The sequence below is a fragment of the Rhamphochromis longiceps genome, linkage group LG2 (genome assembly GCF_057381845.1).
Source record: "Rhamphochromis longiceps isolate RC_006_pf linkage group LG2, R_longiceps_female_GT1.1, whole genome shotgun sequence".
NCBI classification, from domain to species: domain Eukaryota; kingdom Metazoa; phylum Chordata; class Actinopteri; order Cichliformes; family Cichlidae; genus Rhamphochromis; species Rhamphochromis longiceps.
Window position 1 is genome coordinate 37,914,707 of NC_140558.1, and position 22,141 is coordinate 37,936,847.

Below are 22,141 nucleotides of genomic sequence, written 5' to 3' on the forward strand. Positions count from 1 at the left end.
GTATTTATTAATAGTAATCCCATGTCAACCTCACTACCTTCTATCCTTGCCCTTCCCTCGCTCCGCCTCCCTTACAACAACACAGCAAGAGTAAACAAGCACTAAAAGAAAGTCTAATTAAATATGGATTAATATAAAGGCTGCGATGTTGAGTAGAAGTCAAAGCAAACCCTCGGGCTCTGCCTCACACATTCAGCTCCTGTTCCTTCCCTTCTGTAAGCTCATGTCAGATAATGATCTCTCCCACCGACTCCGACGGCCCTTTCATGCCACACAAAGCCATGAAATGGGCTCCTTGACCAGCAAGAGATGATGCCTGATGCTTCTAAAATGTGCTTAAGCATAGACAGTGAGAAATTATGCAGACAGAGAAGGGACTGCGCTAAAGATAGACAGAGGCAAAGACTTCACGTGACCTTTCCTGACCAGACAGCTCTTAGCTGCTAAAAGGGGCTCAAACAAACAGGGGGGGAAAAAAAATCATTCTAAAAGGTGGAAAACAAGGCAAATAAGGGCCTGACAACACTTGATATGATCCTCTTGGGACAGCAGGCAGTTTGCCTTGAGCTCCATACACATTTTAGTATGCACCAGAGACAGGTAATCATATTTTAATTAAGCTCTTCCACAGAAGTCCAGGTACCTCAGCCTCTGAAGATGAAGTTTTATTTTGCCCTCAGGCTACTTAATAGTCTAACTGCAGTAATAACCACGATTGAATCACATTGATAATTGAAATCCCAGTCTTTAAATGTAGCATCGGGCTGGCGTGCCATGAAAGCAAGGTTCAAGGTTGGCTCCTCCAACTCCCCATGACATTTATCAGTGAGGGAGAGCTGAAACAGCAACATTCATGCCCTGGCCAAATCGCTAACCCCTCTCACTGCATCTGAGCATCTAATCATCCTCGAATCCGAGCTGCTGGATAAATCCTCGCTCCTCCACCATGACCGATTAGAGCTCTCCAGTATAAAATGGCCGCAGCCCGTCACCCAAGGCGGGGCCTTCCGCGGCGGCTGTGGACGAGGACATTGAGCCACACATCTTCAAAGCCTTCTCCGATCCTAGGCACCGGGATTAAGCGCTAATCTACGAAGATATTTCTTTCTTTTAAATCCAGCAGCGACAGTGGTGAGTAATTGCTATATGATGCATTCGAGATCAGCGCGGCCGAGTCTGATTACTCATAATTATTTGAGCAATTAGGCATTTGCAATTAAAATCTGAGAAGTGTCTGTTTGATTTGACCCTTCCACCATATTTCTCTCTGGTCTTTTTTGACACTCTCTGTGTTAATGTGATTGGCCTTTCAGCTTCACGAACTCTTTTTAACAAGATGTAGCACTGGTGTGGCACTATAGTGTGTGTGTGTGTGTGTGTGTGTGTGTGTGTGTGTGTGTGTGTGTGTGTGTGTGTGTGTGTGTGTGTGTGTGTGAGTGAGAGAGAAGAGTAGGGATGGGAATGGGAAAAAGAAAGAGAAAGCGAGACAGCTGAGGTGTATTAAAGTTGTCAGAATGTGGCCGACTATCGTGTTCAGATTAAGCTGCCGGGGATTGCTGACGGTGAGGAAGTGCGCACCGTGTGTGGTTGCAGGTGTTTCTGCATCTGAGAGAACAAGAGAAAAAAAAGGAAAAAAAAGAAGAAGAAATGAGACAAAGGAAAAGAAAGAAAAAAGAGAAGAGGAAGAGGAGGAGGGAGAAGATTGGAGGTAGATGAGAAAGAGAGAGAGAATAGGTCAAGAAAAGTACTGTGCTTATGGAAGCGTGGCAAACATGGAGATAAAGGGTACGGATGCAGGTTAAGGCCTTGGGGCAGGACGGAGGATTTATTGCCCCTGGCACAAGAGGCCATTCGATAAATTGCCCCTGTGTGGTCGGCACAGAAGAGGGCTGCGATACAGTGACAAAGGTGTTACAGTGGAGAGAGGGTGGTGGGAGGCGAGGTTAATTAAACTCTTCAGTGTGAAACACTCTCATTCATTACCTTCATTAACTCGTTCATTTAATCTGCTCCGGTGTTGGCATTTTATCACATTCAGCCCCGCTGTAGGGTCATACAGCTGATTAGGTTTCATCTTGAACCCCTCCGCTGCAGGGTAACTGAGAGCGAGAGGCTGAGCACGAGGCCACTTTAGGTCTAACAGACACAGCCGCACACAGCAAACAGCACAAACTAAATTAAGTTCACGCTGGACATGCATTTTACTTGATTTTCCACAGCAGAGTGAGTGGATTAGTCTTAAAAGTGGAAAATAAAAACGATTTTCACCCCCAGTCTCCAGTGAACTGTGCTGAGGCAAGGATCCAGGCCCGCACAAAAGGGGCTAAGGAGCGCTCCTCAAACGAGCACGAGTGCAGAACTGACAGAGTGAACCAAATTACAAAGAGCAAAAAAAAAAAGCCAAAACTTCTCAGTGGTGTTTTTGCTGTGTGGCTCTTTGCTTAAAATAGACACGGCTTTTACTTTTTGTACCTGGCACAAGAAGAAGAATTTGCTGTTTGAGGGCACAGCGAAAGCAGGCGGCGGTGCGACAAAATGGATTGCATCACGACAAAACATCCCATTTTCAACTCCATTAGGTCCCCCTCACAGTCTTGACACTGTTGTGCTTTTTGCCACTTCACATGATTAATCACGTGTGGAGACTACAGCGAGAACGCGGAAGCCTGAACTGCAGGCAGCTGTGGCTCCACGCTGGAGAAAAATCACAAGACACCGTGACATGTGGAGGCAAAACACTCAGAGAAAGAAAATCAGAGGCTGGAATAAAATAAGACTGCAGCAAAAACTGATAGCAATGTTTTGACAAAAGTAGCGTTGTCCTTGTGGAGTATTCAGAAAGCCAGTATTGAATTTTGCACTCTAGAGGGGTTATTTAAAGGCGAATGCTGATAAAAGCCATTTTTCGCACATGCACTGCAGGCATGAACTTTTCCAGACATTACCCAGCGGGATGGGGAAACCACAGACTGTATATAAAAGATAAAGTTATTGTGCAATTGATCTAAATTTGCATTCTTTCCAAGAGCCAGAAAAGAGAGGTTTCCCCTTTTTGCAAAAAGTATACCGAGATAAGAAAACTTGTTCACTTGATCAGTGACCTCCTGATGACTTTATGGTTTCGGTCCCTAATTTTAAGTCTTCTAAGGTTGTGCAATTAATCTTTCCATAAAAAAAATGGGACTGTTGCGGAGGGCCGCACCAATACGCTTATAAGTGAACTGAAACAATATTGGACAGAATTGAGTTCAAATTATTGGTGCGGCCCTCCAAAACAAAATTAACTGCCCATCCAGTCCCACAGGCTTAGAGACCAGTTGGTGCCTTCCTACCAAACACTGGTTGCTAGGGAAAAATGAGTAGTCTTAACTAGCTGCAATCGGTTGCTGAAACAAACTCCAGGAACCACTGGATTCAATTACTAAGCCACAATCATGCAGGCCTACAGACCAGTTAGTGACCCTCTGGGGGCCACCTATCTGTAGGGAGAAATGTGCATTTCCCGACTGGGGAGTCACAACTGGTTGGCGCAAGTTGCTGACTGTCAGTAGGTAAACTCTGTGGCAGAGATATATACGCTGCTGCATCAAAAAACTCACTGCAATTGCCTTGGTTAGTAGCAGATTGGAGTGCTTGCCCGCAGTTTGCGTAGAAGACTCGTCTGCAAACAACTGCCAACTACTTGCAAAGTGATTGTTCAAAATAAAAGTTGTTGCTTACTGCTGAAACCAAGACATTTCAAAGAGTGAAACTTTTACTTTGAAGGCCAACTCTCTCAATTCTAGAGCTTGGAGATTAGTTTGGTGTGCATGACAACCTGTAAAGCAAACACAGGGAGGCTTTTTTGTTGTTGTTTTGGTCTTTGCAACCAATTTCACCTTGCAACCTGCAAATATACATTGGTTGCATGTAGAACAAACAACAAAGCAGAGTTAGCTTCAGGGCGTGGCAGCTTGCTATGGAAAAGTCTCTGCAAGTGTGCCTCTGTCACAGCTGCTTCTCATTTTTCAAGTTCATTTTCAAAAACACCAAGGAGACGATGGCCGGCAAGGCTTAGGTCAATGCCTCACAAGTGAAGCTCACTATCCAGTGAGTTCACAGAGGCTATATCCAGCTATGCTGAGAACACAAATGCCCAGCACGGCCAGAGCAGACATTTAATGATCTTTATGCAGCCAGCTCCTCATTACAAAGTCCATGTGACGTCCACAACCAGGAGGAATTGATTAGGTAATTGTCGTGAGCTCGCAGTGTGTGCCCCCTGTGCATTCTACACAGGCAGCCTAAAACAAAAAATGGAGCCAGTAGCGAGAACATGCCTCCTCCTGCGTTCTACATGTGAACAACAACCCAACTTGATTGTTTTGAAACTGTCCACTGTTTATATATTAAAAAAAATGACCAAAGAGTTATATTTTGCAAAGATGTCTCTTGAGTTAAAAGGCGGTAGTGAACTTTAAAGATTAAGCGATGTGGTGATGTGGCACCAGGGAAACATGAACCTGTGCAGCCCACTCTTCATCTCTGCTGGGGGCCGGCAGCTCCAGGCTTCATTAGCCACAACCTGCAGAACATGACTGAATCCCAACTGTTGGCAATAAAGCTGAATTGTGGGTAATGTAGGTGCTGGCTTTGACAAGAAAGACAAATGTGTGGAATAAAACAGACAATATCACTGCTTCTGCTGCTGCACTGACTTTGATTATAGAAGTGGTGCATTCTTTTCAAGCACGTCTCAGGTCGTGAGATGACATCGAGGATAAAGCCATGTTTGTGGAGGTCAGCATGCGGACCATGGCTCGCTGTTGATGCCTTAAGCATTCTTGGACAGTCTGCGAGCCCATGTGTCCTTCCAAACTTCTCCAATCATGTCTAAAGCAAAAAAGTGATGAGTGCACAGTACTGTGGACAGCCTTCCCGCTCCTCACGCTCCTCTGCTATTCTCACTGTTCCCCTCGTCCTTTTTCCTGCTTCACTCTTCCCCTTTCCTCTGTGAAAGTGAGCCAGTGTGCACGGTGACCTTCAACCACACCCACAGGGGAAGGAAAAGAAAAAGAAGAAAGAAGGGGGGGGGGAGTTAGTTGCAGAATGGAGGAGAGAATAGGATAAACATGAGAACGGGGGTGACAGAGAGGCAGTGGTAACAAAAGGAGGGCTGAGGAACACACACACATAAAAACCAACGCTGAAGTGAGGAAAATGGAAAATCTCTTCTCTCTTGGAAGCCAGCGGAGCGCAGAGCTGAATCTGACAAGAAGGATGACTCTCCATCCCTTTTCTCACCAGTCTGATTAAACCTCTCACTCTATGAACCCAGCACGCTGAGAGCCACATGAGTGAGAGAGCCGAGGACCCGAGCCTTTGCTCAAAGTGCAGGCTGGGGTGCCAACAGATACACTCGAAGGAGCAAGACCTTGAGGACAACGTGACACTGTGAAATTCCTTCAAACTTCATTTGTGGCTGACAAAGGAGCTGAAATTGAATTCTCCAACATGGAAATGAGCCACACGCCTTTTTTTGTATTTTTAAACAGTTTCCAAGCGATTCATTTTTGAGCAGATCCGTCCCAGAAAATTCCCAATCCTTCTCTTTAAGCCGAGTTAATCTACAACAGAGGAATGATTTCCTTGTGTGACTAAGACAGTAAGCAGACAGAAGGAAGCCTAATTAAACTTGTAACATCTGCCTTCTGAGCTCTAAATGCGTCTACAGGCTATAAGCATCTCTCGCTCCACTTCCTCCGCTCTTATTTCAGGCAAAGAAGGGTAAATAAGGAATCAGCCTGCTCGCAAACAATGCAACTAATCTTCTCCAAGTGGCATCATCATCATTATTACCATAAGCAGAGACTGTGGTGTGACAGAGTGCTCTAAAATATGCATTGCATCTTCTTCCAGATAAACTTCCACAGCTGATGGTGGAGGGAAGGAGGGGAAACCGGGGGAGGGTGGGAGGTCTGTGCTGGAGCACGTAGCCTGCTTACAAATTACCACCACAACCAAACTCGGACACAGCGTGAGTGAGTTGCTCCTCGTCCTCCCCTCGCTGTTGCACCGCTCTGCCTCTTTTCACACGAGCCATCTTCGCGGGAGGATCGGCCGGGATCGCCTCGCCGCTGATGCTCCACTTCTGACCGACTTCCCGGCTGCTCCGCACAGCCCGAGCCCGGCCGAGCAGCAGCAGCAGCCCTGCACGGCTCTCTGTCCCCGCTGCTATTTCAAAAGATAAATCGACAGCAGCAGACTCCGACACTGCGGGAGGCGACAGACCCAGATCGAGCCTCTGCAACAGCCGCGGATGCAGCCCGAAGAAGGAGAGATTTGCCATGCCAGATCTGCACGGAGGAGGAAATCTTGATAAGTACGAGTCGTTTCGTTTTCTTTTCCTTTTTTTCTGCTCCTTCAAACTCGAGTCTGCTTGGTGTGGCAGTAGCGGTGACTTTGCCCTCTTACAGCCTCTCCCTGAGCCCCCCTCCTGATGCCTGACTGTATACAAACACCCGTGCTGAGAGAATAAGACTTTTATCGCCGAGCGCGGCTCATCAGCGACAATAAAAAAAAGACTTTACTGGTCACCGACAGCGCTTCTACTTGGCGGAGGAAACGGGGTGGAAAAAACAAAAAACAACCCCTCAGTACTTGCTGTAAATCAAGCCAGGAAGATCGAGCCCAAGTGCAAGACGAATGGTTTGGGTAACTAAAAGCTTTGCTTTACTTTACTAACAGGCATCCTCGGATGAAGCCACAATACCTGCTGTTAATGGGGCGGTTATGAAACAGGTGTTGCAGAGAAGCGCTTTAATAGAGATCGTTAAAGGATGCAGGACGTCTCAAGGCAGCGCTGCGTGCTGGGCAGCTCCAAATAACCACATTTCAACCCGAAAGAAAAGAAAAATGTGTTAACTGTGTAGAAATACAACAGAGAGACCGTCGGGAAACTCTGGGGCTGTTACCTGATAAATCAACAGATGTTTTAATGTCTGGGGAGAGGATTTATTCAGCATTATCAGAGGCTGCTCACCTCTGACTCTATTAATTAATGGGTTTGCACATAATGGCTCAGATGCTGTCCCGATGCCCTTGGTGCTCCTGTGCCACCTGTGATAAGTTGTGAAGAATTTTTGTCTGTTAGGAAAATTACTGCTCCGCGGTGGGTGTTTTATGGAGATGATCTGTAGGTGCAGACAAATTAATCTTTGCTCTACATGCATTTGTGTTCAACCGGGAATCACCTAGTATTAATAGGAAACAAATGCAAGTGGCAACCCCACCCCCTTTGCTTCATTTCCGTCAGTGTGTGTGTGTGTTGGAAAGAATTGAAGTGCTTTTTGGATGATTACCTATTCAATAGTGTACAGGGTGTGCACTCATGCCTTATGTGAGGAAGACAAGAGGTGGATACATTTCTGGGAAAAAATGGATTTTTAATGCTAATACACAAATATTTAAGCTGCACACTATTATGTGCCATCACTCATGCTTACAGTAGGCTGCCTCACCTTGTCAACAGCAGTGTCACTTCCCAGACAGCAGAATGATGAATTTGGTCATTATTGATGAGCTGAGTGGACACGCGGGCTGTCATCCCGGTCTCTCACTCAGAGCAGAATAAATTACACCCCGTTGACAGGGAGTCAAAACATAAACGCCGGCTGACGGATAGATTTGCAGGGTAAAAATTTAAGGTGCCTATGGAATAACCCGAAAGCCACGACCTCCTGAAAGCCGGCTGCAACTGTAGATGTGAACTTCTTCAACCCTCCTCCTCCTGCTCCTCTCCTGCAGGCTGGGGTTGTCCCCCAGGAAACAAATTTAAATTCCAATATCCTCTCAATCTGCGGCTTGGTGAAATTTATTCAATTTTGTGGAAATGATAATCAAGTTTCCGTGTGCGGTGAGACAAAAGGCTTCACAGACAATCAGACATTGCTGGCATGATCCACGCCTGTCCTCCCACCGTCCCTCCGGGGAGATTAATCAGTCGAGATAGTTCCTTTCCTCATCTCTTTGATTCATCGGATTCAGAACAAACCTTTAATGTCTGTGATTCTTCAATAGTCGCCGTGATGAATGCATCTGGATTCATCCAGACCGAGCAGGCTCGTGAAACGCACGCGTTCATGTAAGTGGGTGGAAGTCACTTTCTATCTGCATTTGACTCTTTTCCTTCTTCATCGCTTCCCCCCCCTCTCCCCCTGAGCTTATTTATGAACTATTACCATCATGCAGTAACACTTTATTAGGCATGTAGACAGCCAAAAGGCCTATTAATCTTTCACTTGCAGTCTTATTCTCCTCTTTCTCTCACTCTCCTCCCCCCCCCCCCAACACACACACACACTATCTCAAAACCCTTTTTTTACCCAGTGGAGTTCTTCAGCCCTCTTCAACGATGGCAGAGCTCCTGTTAGTCTTACAGTGGGGGAAGTGATGTGTCTTCCATCGGCAAGATATCAATACACATTTTTCACGGAGAGACTTTTCTCAGAGGCCGCGATCATGCTGACAATCTCTCGCTCGATCACGCTCAACTGTTGCTGTTAGGACACATCTGAGCTGGTAATGATTTTATATTATAATGCCATCGATCCGGTTGATGGGTTGACACCCGGGAGTGGTGCTGGGCAGATAACAGACAGTCCAGTGGTGTGTGCTGTGCTTTTCAGCTAAATACGATAAAGAGACATTGGTTCGACTGCACTGTAAAGTCAGTGATTATTTCTCATGCTGAAATCAATACTGGGGTTTATACTGTCTGTGGCTGAGATGGGAGCTGTGACAAAATAACGTGAAACCTCATTTTCAGCCAAATTAGCATTGCCAGCCTGCACTCACACGAATGCACAGTGTGTACACAACGACACGAGACGATCGCATCTCTGAACAAATAGCAAAAATATCAATATTCATCCGAAATGATAGGGGAATTTGGGATGATTAAAGGCTGCAGCACAGTATGAGAATAAACACGGCACGCTATAGAGACAAAGAAAAGGCTTTGACAGGGCACCTAGCTGCGCCTGAATGCAATTAATTAATAATGAATAAGCTGAGAAAAAAAAGGATCAGAAACAATAAACAGAAAAAAGTAACAGCTGAGAACTTCGGGGGGGGGGAAAAAAATCTCTGATCTCCGAAACAGCAGCAATGTTAGGACCTTTATGGAAAATGAAGACTGTTTAATTCAAAGAGCTGCAGAGGGGAAGAAAAAAAAACAATTTAATAGGCTTCCCAGCTTGAGCAGCCAGGGTGGATGTAGCTCTGGCCAAAGATGAAGGGTTCTCACTGCTTACTCTGCAGCTATTGTCTTTAACCATAGCAACCAGCATTAAATTGTTTTACATGTTTGTTTTCAGGGGAGGAATAAAAAAACAAAAAAAACAAGCATGTTCTTATCCTGCAGATTTGTCGGCTTTACTGGGAACAGATGGCACCAAGCACATCGATGTGAGCAGACTCTGAATTTTGTCGATGCAACAGATTTCCCACAGTGCATCTGTGTATTTCTCTTTCAGGCATGGTGCCTACGCCCCAGGTGTGCGTATCAACCCTGGTCACGGTGAGCACGATGGCAGTGGTGGACCTCTACTTGCTGGAGCAGAGCATGCTGGGAGCTCGGGGTCTTTCAGGACCTAGCGTGTGGCAATATGTGGCAGTGTTGCTGGGCGATTTGGGCTTCCTGCTCGCGCTGCGCTTCGTCTCAGCTGGCGTGGTGTCTGAGGCGCGGTCGCCACGGCGTGGATTTGCCAACGCCCTCTGGTTCCTGTTCCTGTCCCTGCTCCAGCTCAAGCTCTTCTTCGTCTGCCACAACTACAGGCAGGAGCGTCGGCCACCTGATCCTCTGGCCAGAAAGACCCTGACGCTGCTGCTGTCCATCTGTCTACCCTCCCTGTTTCTCATCCTGACAGGAGCTGACCACATGACTCCGCAGCGGAGGAAGCAGGAGGTGCGGGGCCGGCTCCTCTGGGTGGTGGTTGACTTGCTGGATGTGTTGGACCTGCAGGCGGGGCTGTGGGAAGCCCAAGGAGGGTCTGCAGCCGGTACTGGAGGGATTGTAGAGCAGAGGCTGCCCATTTGGGCTGAGGGTCTGGTTTTCTTTTACTGCTATGCCCTCCTGCTGCTGCTGCCGTGTGTGGCACTCACAGAGCTGGGAGCCACTGGTCTGCCAGGACAGAGAGGACCCCGCAAGGAGGCTTTGTACCCTTGGCTTAGCTTGGTCACTATCAATATTTTCACCTTAGCCCTGAGGGGTGCAGGGATGCTGTGGTATAGGGACCCCCGCGTGTCCACTGTGTTTCTGGGCAAGAACCTGCTGGCTCTGGCTGTGAAGCTGAACTCAGCGTGGGAGAGACATAAACAGGAGCGCGGTGCTGCAGGAGGCGGGACTGTGGCAGGAGCAGAACCGGGAGACTCGACCTTGCCAAACACGGGTACAGAGCAGGGAGAGGGCCAGGCCCAGGGGAAAGCTCCTCCCTCTAATTATCACACACTGTCTCATTCTCAAAGCCACTCGCTCTCCCACGTCAGCCTGGAGCCCACAGCGACGCCTTTAGGACCCTCTTTCATCTCCCATGAACTTTAGAGAATCACTCTGAACGTGCACGCGTGCACACAGGCGTGCACCACAACCACAGTGAAAATTCCCGCTGGTATCACATCCAAACAGATAACTGTACTGAATTTCAGTACAACAGCGGAGGTTATAATGCAGAACTGTGGAATTGCATTTGGCAAGTTTGGCTTTGTGCACATCTTGTTGTGCTCAGAATAACTCTAAAAGCAGTGCCGTGATTTGTGGATGTGTATTTTTAAAAGTCAACACTGTGAACCCATCTGTCAGATTGTAAAGACTTTTTCAGAAATGTGTGCTGAAGTCTGCTATTGTTCATCGTGGTTTAATCTTGATTTCGCTGTCATCACGTTTGTGGAATTGCATTGTCAGATTTGTTTTTTTCCCCCCTTTTTTAAAGAATTCTGCTTTCCTGATAAATATCTGCTATCACTGATTCATTGCAGCTGTTTAGGGGCGAGAAACAGAAATTTGTTGCACAGATTCATGAGGTTTCAGGAAAAAAAAAAAAAAAAAAAAAAAATCAGACTCGACTCTCTTCTGCCAAAAGACCATTAGATGCCAAAACACAGCTTCTGACCTTTCAGCGTACATTTTCTCACTTCACTTCACAGTGCAGAGAAACAGCGAAAACTTTAATACACAGAAGTGGTGATTCATTTTTTTTCCTTCAATACCACAGAGCCAACATTCAAAAGCCATCTACCACTAAGAACTCTTCACCGTGCTTCAGTATGTTAATGCACAGTCTAACCTGATGACCCTTTAAATCAAAGTAATCACGATTGCAGGTGATTCTACTTTAAGATTTCCTTTTTTTTTTTACATGCCCGAAGAGGTACAATTATACAGTTTTTCACAATATTGTAATAGGATGAGGATCTCAGATTTTTTCCCCCTCTTGTATTCTATAATAGATTTAATTTTCCCATGACTTCCCAGATATATTCTGCAGGGTCCCTGCACCAAGGTTGTTCTCTCATTGATATTATGTACTAGTTTGTCTTGTCTGAAAGAAAATGTTAATGAGAGGAATCAGTCACTTTGTCATTTAGTTGGAGTGAAAACCTGCAGACTCACGGGCATCACCGTAGAACATCTCTAAACTTTGTTTACAATTTGTATGGCATGTTTTATCTAACTTAAATGCACATCAGTTAGGTAGACTTCACTACCGTTTCCTGTTTAAATCATCCAGCAGCAATTTTAACAAACAACAAAATGTACGCAAGTCAAGTAGCCAGCTACAAAAGACGCTGTTTGCAGTAATGCAATCTTTCATCGGCTGGGCTTAAAGGTGGGCATCGAGCATTTTGCGTCATCTTTGTGTACAGTAGAGCTCTTTTTTTACTAAATTGTTTACCAAGACTGAATACCAATGTAAGTAATCCCTTTAGAGGTTCAAAATGCATTTAAAACTCGTGTTTTTTGTGATCTCTTCTTGTCCTAAAGTGTCATTCATTCCAGCCATGTATCCAACCGTCAAATGTCTTTTTTCATTTTATATATATAAAAAAAGAATCATCTTTTTAATTCCATTTCAAAAATGGGTGAATCCATTCATTCACAAACTTATCAAGATGCCGGGCAAACGTTGGAGTGTGGGTCAGAGCGGCAGGCGTAAAGGATGTACAGTACAGTCAAGTGCCTTGTTTCCTCATGGTGCAACGAGCCCCTGGGTTGTCGTACACATTATGTGTACCATGTGGAACTTGGACATATGCCATGTGTATACTGTGAAGTTATTCCACAGCTGTTTTCAGCTACACCTCCAGGACAGACCGCAAACTAATAAAGTATTTCATAGTCGCCTAGTGTTGACAGTTCATTGGCCATTACAAAGAGGCATTATTGGCAGAAAAGCGCGCGCGCGCGCACACACACACACACACACACACACACACACACACACACACACACACACACACACACACACACACACACACACAAACAGAAGGAGTCGGTCCAAATTATTCAAGTCCAAGAGACCTCAGAGGCAAATAATCGCCTCCTCCTTGCAAAACCTCCACTATATTAAAGTCAATCAGCTCTCATTGTGCAGTCACAGGAAATTGCATGTTTTTATGTTGTCCTCATGCTGAACTGGTTAAGCGAATGGAAGCCTCCCGAAATGTTCTCGGCACAACAGCGCGCTCTTTGCTCCATGGAGCGGCACACTGACGAAAGGCCGTCATTTATCACAATTATGCCAGCAGCCCCATCAGCTCGGATCCTCTCGCGGTAATCCTTGAGTGTGCTGTTGTGTTGTCTGCCGTTAATGCTGAGAGAGGGAGAAGTCTTGATGTGATGGGGTGCGCATGTCAAGAGTTGTAGTAAGTGCGTGTGATGTTTTTCAGAGAGAACTGGCTCTTTGCTCACAGCGGCTATGAATGCACCCATCAGCCTGTCCTCTGAGCTTTAATGGTCCTATTAATTGAAATTGAGGCTATCTGTCAAAATGCAAGTGCTCATTCTCGCTGCTTTATGCTTGATTTACAGGCTGCATTTACAGGATGTATTAAGACTAATGTACATGCTTCACCACAGAAAGAAATTCATTTAAAGTTTCTGTGGGGAATTTTTCTCCAGTTCAGATACACTTTTAAGGAAAAACCACAGAGGGATATCGAGTGTAGTAGACAGCATCCAGCTCTCGCCTACCCTCTTTCTTTCATCTCCCTCTACTTTGCCCACTCTACATTTCAAACACATGCATTCTGGATGCAGTCCCTGTTGGGCACCTCTTCATATTTCTATTATACTAAAAGCAGCAGCTACATAGGCAGCTGCCTCTGCAAATGACTACCTCCTAGAATTTGTTACACCTGTTAGACTCTGAATACAATGCTCAGCATTTTCCCTCAGCTCCCACCAACTCCCATAACCTGAAGAAAAGTGCTCGAGCTACGCACCTATTTCCATTCTTCTTTTGCCGCTCTTTCCGGTGCTCCTTATCCTTCCCTTCCTCTCGCCTGTGCTAATTTCACTCTAGCCTGTAATTATTCTCATGTACCAGAGCTGTCACTTTCCCCTTTTTTTGTCTTGTATTCCTTCTTTTATTTTTCTCGTTTGTTTAAATTTGCCCTGCAGCCGACAGGCAGCCTACCTCTCTGCACTTCCCCTGTCAAGAGTGGTTAGTCAGAGACAAGGAGAAAAAAAAAAAAAGCTGAGGGGGAGAGGCTGGCTAAGATTAAAGGAACGGGGCTACTGCCTGAAGCAGAGTGGCTGCTGACTGCCATTTATTTAGCGTTTGCTCCACACACACAGTGAGCTTGATGGAACAAGAGAACAGACAGAGACAAATACACACAACATGCTGCTTCGACAACAATGACATCTCAAACAGTCCAGAAGGCGGCACCTTTAGACAAACATATGGCTTTGTTTTGCTTGGTTGAGCACTTCGTTGCAGCCCATCTCACCTCATTACCCCTGACGCGGCGACAGCTACAGTATGCCTACGAGCTCATGCCCATCTCTTCTGGCAAAAAAAAGAGACACATTTAACAGACAGATGTCTAAATCATTCATCAGAGCACGCACACCATCAGCAATGCTGCTTTTGGAGAGAACTTCAAAGTATACTCTAACAGAAAGAAATGATGCAAAAGAATCTGAGACTCTTATGATATGCAATGCAATAGTGGAGACAAACGCATACTAATACAGGTCTCAGACATTAAGGTGACATTTACGTAATGCCGAAATTACATAAAGTCAAAAAAAAAAAAGAAAAGAAAAAAAGAACAAAGGTCGAAATGATCTGCCACTTAATAGAAAGTTAGATACTAACCACTTTGAGAATTTAAAAAAAAATCGTTATGTCAAATCAATTAGTGCCAATTTGCTGATAATTACACTTTTTCAAATTTGAAGATTTGCTGCAGTTCTGTATTATACTGCACTCTAAAAAGTGTGGGAGGAAAATATTAAGAAAAAAAAATAATGCCAGCGTCTCCCTGTTAAAGTAAATATGACTGGATCATGAGTATGAGCATCAATTAAGCATCAAAATCAACTTAAGTGTAATTTATGCAGGGTAGTCTGTTTCACAATAACACCGAATTAGATTATGCTTATTGTTGCATCTGCGTGTAATCATTCATCCGTGGTGCAGCTGTTACAAATGGGGGATCATTTGCTACTTTATAATTTGCTAGTCGCACTAAACCAAGTAATGTATTATGATTAATTTCCTGACTGCATCCGTTATCCTTTTTCTAAGCACACCACCCTCCTCAGCCCCTGCCTCTAGGTCTAGGTCTACAGAGGAGACACCGGGGCATTCCCAAGCGAGCCGAGGGACAATCTTTCCAGCGAGTGTCAGGTCTCGCTGGGTCCCTCTTCCTGTTGGCCTGAAATATCTAATCTAAGAAGTGTCCAGGAAGCCTCCTAGACAGATATTTAAACCATGTAAGCTGACTCATTTCGTTTTGGAGAGGCAGCGGCTCTACTTTGAGCTCCGCATCCTATCACATCCTTTATTAAATCTGCAAAGAAAGTAAAGCTAAAAAAGCAGCAGAGTAAAAAGTGTTATAAATTTGAAATGAAGATATGTGGAAATAAAATGGAATTTGTCAAAAGTACAATTAACTCTTCACTATACCTCGATGTAGCACTACAGTAAGTAAATTTACTTGGTTATTACTAAATTTAATCCCGTTCTGGAAGTTGGTCTGATACAAAAGATTCAGCCAGTTTGTAAGCTTTATATAGGGCACACTATTTAAGTTTTGTCTACCCAGAGCATCAAGCTGCTTTGCAACCCACCTCCTTCCTAGTTCCACCCTCATGTGTGTTTGACCTTACTGATGTCATAGCTGTTTGTCAGTATGAGGGCTGCTTTGTTATCTGCTCGGGTCTTACAGTTGCTGCTCTCCTCTGGTCTGGCTTTCTGCATGTTTATGAAAAGTTGGGGAACAGAGCCAAACACAAATTACTGCAGATGGAAATAACAACCTCCCTTTTACTATAGAGGTCCTGACAGCAATGCAGTTTAATCCCTTAAGCCCTACACTATCTGCTGTTAAATTTATACCTGAAAAACATCCCCAGATTTGTTCAGTAAGAGCTGTAAAAATGAAAGTCAAAAATTGATAACCCAGGGCTGTTTGGATAAAAGTGACTTGGAAGAATTCTGAAATATAGCCGTCGTCGTGTCTTCGTCATCAGTGTATTAGTGACCTTAAAGAATTCCAGAAAGAAAAAAAAAAAACATGGCCTTTTTAATTGTGCCTAATCGAAACTGTAAATTAGTGACAAATACCACCCATAAAGTATCCCAGCTCCTCAAAGGGCCACTTGGGCATGCCTCCAAAAGCACACAACCCCCCACAGGGATTTAAATTTCTGGTCTGTATAGTCAATTTTTCTATTCATGACAAATGTACAGAGGTTAATGGGAATTAAATTCTCTTATTTAAATATTCCGCAAAGTGTTTAAACCGCACAGTTTACTAGGTACACCGGTTAAACTGCTTTATAAAACTAAGATTTAGTCAGTCAATCACATGGCAGCATTTAGGGCGCGTAGACACGGTGAAGACAAAGTTCAAACTTAACGTCAGAATTGGCAAGACTGGTCACTAAAGTGATTTTGAACACGGCATGGCTGTAAATGGCAAAAAGGTTGTTCTGAGTACTTCAGAAACTTCTGATCTACTGGGATTTTCCCACACAGCTATCTCTAGGGTTTACAGAGAGGTCTGAAAAAGGGAAAATATCCACTGAACACTTGTCATTGTCAGAGGTCAGAGGAGTATGGCTAGACTGTTTGCAGCTTGTAGAAAGGCAGTAGTAACTCATAACCCCAAGTTACAACCAAACTATGCAGAAGAGCATCAAATGCACAAAACATTGAACCTTGAAGCACAAGAGCTACAGCAGCAGAAGACCACACCCATCAGCTATGAACAGGAAACTGAGGCTTCAATTCACACAGACTCACCAAAAGTGGACAAATGATTGGAAAAAGGTTTCCAGGTCAGATGAGTCTATTTCTTATTCTAGATTTAGGGGCGTGGTTATTTTCATTGACGGATGAGTGAGACTCCAGGACCGTAATGTTCAGTTGTTCAGGTACATAGTTTTTGTTTTAAGCCCAAATTAAGTAGCCAAAATTAGCACCCCATTTAATATCATAAAGATTTACATATGACCCTTCTTAGCAAAGTAAAGTGGTTTTCTACCATTAGCTGATAAGTTCCCAGGTCAACCGTGCTGTGTAAATATAGACTAGCTCCAATTATACCAGGATAGCCGGACCAAAAATGCACCATACAAGGCTTCAAAATTGCAATCCAAAAACCTGTTGATGGCATCAATTTACATTATATTCATCTATCCATTGTCTTCCACCTATCCAATTCAAGGTCATGGGGGGCTGGAGGTTAACACAGTGCTCATGCAGTGAGAGGCAGAGTCTATCACAGTCTAACACAGAGTGGCAGACAACCATTTACATCTATATCAATTTATAAATTACCAGTAAATCTAACATGCATGTCTTTGGATGGTGGCAGGAAGCTGGGGTATCCATGCAAATATGGGAAGAAAATCAATTCCCACACAGAAAGACCCCAATACTGGATTCCAGTCCAGTACCCTCCTGCTGTTCCTGCACCAAAGTACAGCACAACAAAAGCTAGATCCATTTTGTTACCAAGTTACCATACTTTGCAGCCTTAAAATAAATTAATAAATTAACAAAAACTGTAGGTGTTGTATTTTTATAACAGTTGAGTTATAAACAGTCACTGGAGCTCACTGTATCCTATCTGATGACACTGTACGTTGTGTGAGATTAAGGTATTGATTCAGTATATAATATACAGATATATAACCTTGAATCCTAAATAGAACTACATTTGTCTCATGTTACAGCTACTGCGTATTTATACTGCAACCATGAAATCAAAACCTTTAAATGTGGAGGTTAAAAAGAAAGCTTTAAAAATAAAAACCAAGTGTGGTGTGAGAAAGTAAGAAAATCTCAAATTAATCGCATAAAATAGACTCAGTGGAGTCTCGTATGCATTATTTAACACAGTTCGTGCTCAAACAGAATATTCTGACAAGATACAGCGAGGAACAAGTGTTCAAAGGTGAAACAGGCCATACAAACAAAGACAGGCAGAGAAGACGAAACTGCATACTTGGTGAGGCTGGTAAAGAAACCACTATTCTTAGTTTCGGCGTCAGAGTGAGGTTTCAAAAATCCAAGCATCTTTAAAGGTAGCAAATTTGAACCGTAACATCTTTGGGAAAGGAAACAGTGCTTTCAGGGAGAAGAAAACTTAAAAAAAAAAAAAAAATATATATATATATATATATATATATATATATATATAAAAATGCCATTTTCCCCAGTGATGCAGATACATCAATACTCACGTTACTCTGACAAGAAGATGTTAGAGAGGAGGATGATTGCTCATAAATACATGATTGCTATTGTTTGAGTCTTTATGCATGTCTGATGGTTAGCTGCCAGTAAAAATATGTCAACTGTCAGTCACAAACACGGATCTTTCTATTAAAAAAAACAAAAGGAGTTTCAAATCAAATGCTTCAAATTTATAATGTCTCATGTTAGACACAAAATTAGACAGAAAGCTGTAAAGGTTCATTTTCAATTAACCTTTGAAGCTCCCAAATTGCTCTAAATGTGCCAGATGTAAAATCTCAATGACCTTTAGAGTTGACTGACAGCCAGAGCGAGTTTCTTAATTCGCAGCTTTAGCTCAGGGGAACTCAGGGTCTCCAGTGTAGCTGCAGGGGAAGGAAGCTTTAAATATAATCGGTAAAAATCTTAAAATCAATTATACATCTAACTGGTAAACAGCAAAGAGAGGATAAAACTGGGTTTTCCCAGTCTCTCTTACACATGGTAGCAGTTCAATTTTGGCTTCTATATTTCTGAGCAGATGATAAAAGATGGTAGATGAAAGCAGAGATCCTGTGGCTCCAGGGTGCAGTGGTTAACATATGTGCCTTACATGTGAAAGCACTCCGGTTCAAGGAGACACAAACCCTTCCTCAGGAGGTCAGAAGCCCGAGCACTCCTTGTGCCAGATCAATGTTTGTGACTTGTGCCAGTCCCAAATGCACAGAAATGGAAGGGTTGTGTCAGGAAAGGCATCTGGTGCAAAATCTGTGTCAAGTCAAATATATGGATCCAGCCACTGTGCCAACCACTTGCACAATGAGAGAGCAGCGGAAAGTGCTCTCAGATGAAAGCATAGATCCACCACTTACTTTATTTTTGGACAGAAAGAATACGATTGTTTGTTTTCCAGAAGGAATCATCATTGCTGTACTACAAAAATAAAGCATATTTTCTAAAATCTGTATTAACATCTTAACGTGACGATTATCAGCTCTCGAGTTTATATATCTAAACCTAAGCAAACAGTTGCTTATTTACACAACCCACAGATAAGGATATAAATAGCATTCATTTGGAGTTGGAGTTTTTAAAAATCCAATATTCCTTCTGGCCATTCAGTTGTACATGCTTTAAAAAGTTCACGAGCAAACTGTGCCAACTATTTCTGTTTGGTGCTGAGGAGGCAGTGTGCAGCACTGTTTTTTAAATCAATTATGGGACTGTAAAACACCACTATAAGAGCAGCAAAACTAAATCAAGGCCAGAAGCAATGACTTTAACAATGCCGAGTTTCTCTGTAGAGCCGAGAAGCCCTGAAGCCGGAAACAAGTTTTATTCCACTAAATCATGTGAGCTGTTATTGCGGGTTTAAGGCAGTCCTTCCTTTTCATTTCTAAAATCGAGTAACTGAAAAACTCACTAGACTGTAGGGGAGAAAAAATTCTGTCATCTGCATAGAAACAATACAGATATTATGTTGGAAGGAAATTCTCATTAGCTTATTAATACAGATATCTAATCACATGACATGTCAAAGGTTAGTGGGAGTGATCTCTGCCTACACAGATTACTAGAGCTACCCTCGGAAAAGCTGATGGTCATTAAGTCACGACTTTATTCATATATACTGATGTGTCGTTAAGACTAAAGGGGTCAAGTGTCATATGTAAGGGAGAAAAAGTTAAACATGTAGACATGGTCAAGACAACCTGCCGAAATCTAAGTGACTTTGTACATGGCGTGGTTGTTGGTGCCAGACAGGTTCGTCTGAGTATTTCAGAATACCGCAATTTTCCCACAAAACCATCTCTACAGTTTACAGAGAATGGTCTGAAAAAGAGAAAATATCCAGTGAACAGCAATTGTGGGTAAAATGCATTGTTGAGGCCGGAGGAGAATGGCCAGACTGCTTCAAGATAACAGGAAAGAAACAGTGTCTTCAAATAACCATTTGTTACAAAGTCTCTGAACGCACAACACAAGCAGACGAGCTACAGCAGCAGAAGAGCGCAGAGGGTGTCAACCCTGTAACTAAGAACAGAAAACTGAGGCTAGACTTCGCAGGGGTTCACCAATACTAGACAATACAAGGCTTGAAAATCATCGCCTGGTCTGACGAGTTACAATTTCTGTGTCAGAATTCGACATAAACAGCGTGAAAGCAAGGATCCATCCTGGCTTGCATCAATGGTTCAGGCAAGTAGAGATTTAATACCAAATGAGCATCATTTAAATGTACAGTATTGTTCCTGACCATATCCATCCCTTTATATCCAGGGTGTACACGTCTTCTGATGGCTGCTTCCAACACGATAACGCACCATGTCAGAAAGGTCGTGCCATATCAAAATCAGATCTCAATCAAGTAGAGCACGTTTGGGGTGTGAATGGGAGATTCATATCCAGCCAAAAAAAAAAAAAAAAAAAATGCAGCAACTGTGTGCTTTGCTACATGAAAATCTATAAGAAAAACACTGACCAATGTTTTTTTCTCAGTGATCAAAACGCTACTGCATCAACATCAAAAATCTAGCATTCAAGCTGTGTAATAGGATTGTATATTTTAATCAAACACATAAAGTGTGAGATCAGGATGCCAAAATGTTAAAAGTTTTGGCTTTTTAGCGTAAAAACAATTTTATCAATTAAATTAAATTTTATTCATATAGCGCCAAATTGCAACAACCGTTGCCTTAAGGTTACTTATATTGTAAGGCAAAAACCCTACATTATCACAAAGAAAGCAGAGAAAACCCCAACAATCATATGAGCCCCTATGAGCACGCGCTTTGGCGACAGTGGGAGGGAAAAACAGCCTTTATACAGGAAGAAACCTCCAGCAGAACCAGGCTCAGGGAGGGGCAGCCATCTGCCACGACTGGTTGGGGTTGGGGGAGTGTGTTGTCATTATCTTTGCGGATCAAGTTAGCTTATTTTATTATTAAATAGGAGAAAATATTTGTCATAGAGAAAAGTGTTTAAAATGATCTAAAATCTTTGGGGTTTAAGCCCCAAATGTAAGTCCTGGCCTGTCATAGAGACCAGGTTAAGTTAAGCTATTCGTTACTAACCCTGGTAAGTAAATGAATGACCTGCATTTAAGCTATTAGAAGCAGTGCGCAGCCACCAGATTTTTATGTTGTGGTTAATGTTGTTCAACTGGTGACAACAGAATATAGAAGAGCTACAGTAATGGTGCAGCTATTGATGATGTCATCTAAGAGAAATACGATATTTTCGATTGATTTCACTTATAAAGCTACCTTCCGTGATATTATAAATCATGTGGCGCTCGCTTTTCTGGCAATTATGCACATTTTTCCATTCTCTTGTCTGAGTGTCGTCATTATGTCACGGAGATGGATTAGCTGTGAGAATTGATCTGGTTTCCAAGTGTGCAACAGCATCCACGGCTGATGAGTACTGTCCATTAAAGAGGCTAACTGAACCATTTGTATGTAGAGAATGAGCCTTTGGGTTGCTTTCTTTCTATCTCTCAAAGGACAATTAAACTTTAATTCCTCAATGGCTATTAAAGCTGCAGCAGATAGAACCTTTTATGGCATAAAATAAAATCTAAACTTTACAAGAAAAATTCAACGCAGATGCAATTTTGTGATCAGAAACAAAGAGGAGGTTAATGAACAGAGCATCAGCAGTGAATGGCCAAGTAAATTCTGCCTCTGCTATTCTGACCCGCTCTCTTCACTTTGATCATTGCTCATTGCTCGAGGACTGCTGACTTATTTTATTATTGTACCGGCCAATTCATAAATTTTTCTAGTCAGAATTGGCATCAGTAGGGAAAAAGTTGTAGTGGTGCATCCCCGAGCAATAAAAAACAAGACTACCTCAGCTGTCTCTGTGGAGCAATTGAAGCAGAAAGAAGTACAGAAGAATTTAAGACAAAACCTTCGCAGGTTCAATCCCTTTTCATCAGCCGGCTTGTAAAGAGTGAGGCTAATGTATATGGACAGGTGCTGCTGTGGGTGGAGGTGTTGGTGTGTTTGGCCTGAAAACTGTGAGAAAATAGTTGCAGACTGAGGCAGTGTGTGGCACCCACCTGCACAATAGAGCTGTGCGACTAGAATAAGAATGGGAATATGAATAGGGAGGAGAAGGAGGTGGAGGTGGGGATGTACGATGAGGTGACTGAGGGGAGAGAGGCAACTATGTGACTGGCA

General features: G+C 43.4%; 2 protein-coding genes across 4 annotated transcripts in view; one reads left to right on the top strand and one right to left on the bottom strand.

Annotated features, from left to right (window-relative positions):
* mrpl11 (mitochondrial ribosomal protein L11) overlaps positions 1–22,141 on the bottom strand; it is a 65,020-nt gene that overhangs the window by 17,387 nt on the left and 25,492 nt on the right. The window lies entirely within an intron of this gene.
* tmem265 (transmembrane protein 265) lies at positions 6,184–12,371 on the top strand. Of its 3 annotated transcripts, none has more exons than XM_085427257.1 (2): positions 6,184–6,361; positions 9,516–12,371. In XM_085427257.1, the coding sequence occupies exon 2, from the start codon at positions 9,518–9,520 to the stop codon at positions 10,580–10,582; it is 1,065 nt and encodes a 354-aa protein (XP_085283383.1). In that variant the 5' UTR covers positions 6,184–6,361; positions 9,516–9,517; the 3' UTR covers positions 10,583–12,371. The 3 variants fall into 3 exon arrangements, with proteins under 3 accessions (XP_085283383.1, XP_085283377.1, XP_085283389.1); XM_085427251.1 differs by lacking the exon at positions 6,184–6,361 and adding an exon at positions 6,404–6,693; XM_085427263.1 differs by lacking the exon at positions 6,184–6,361 and adding an exon at positions 6,704–8,122.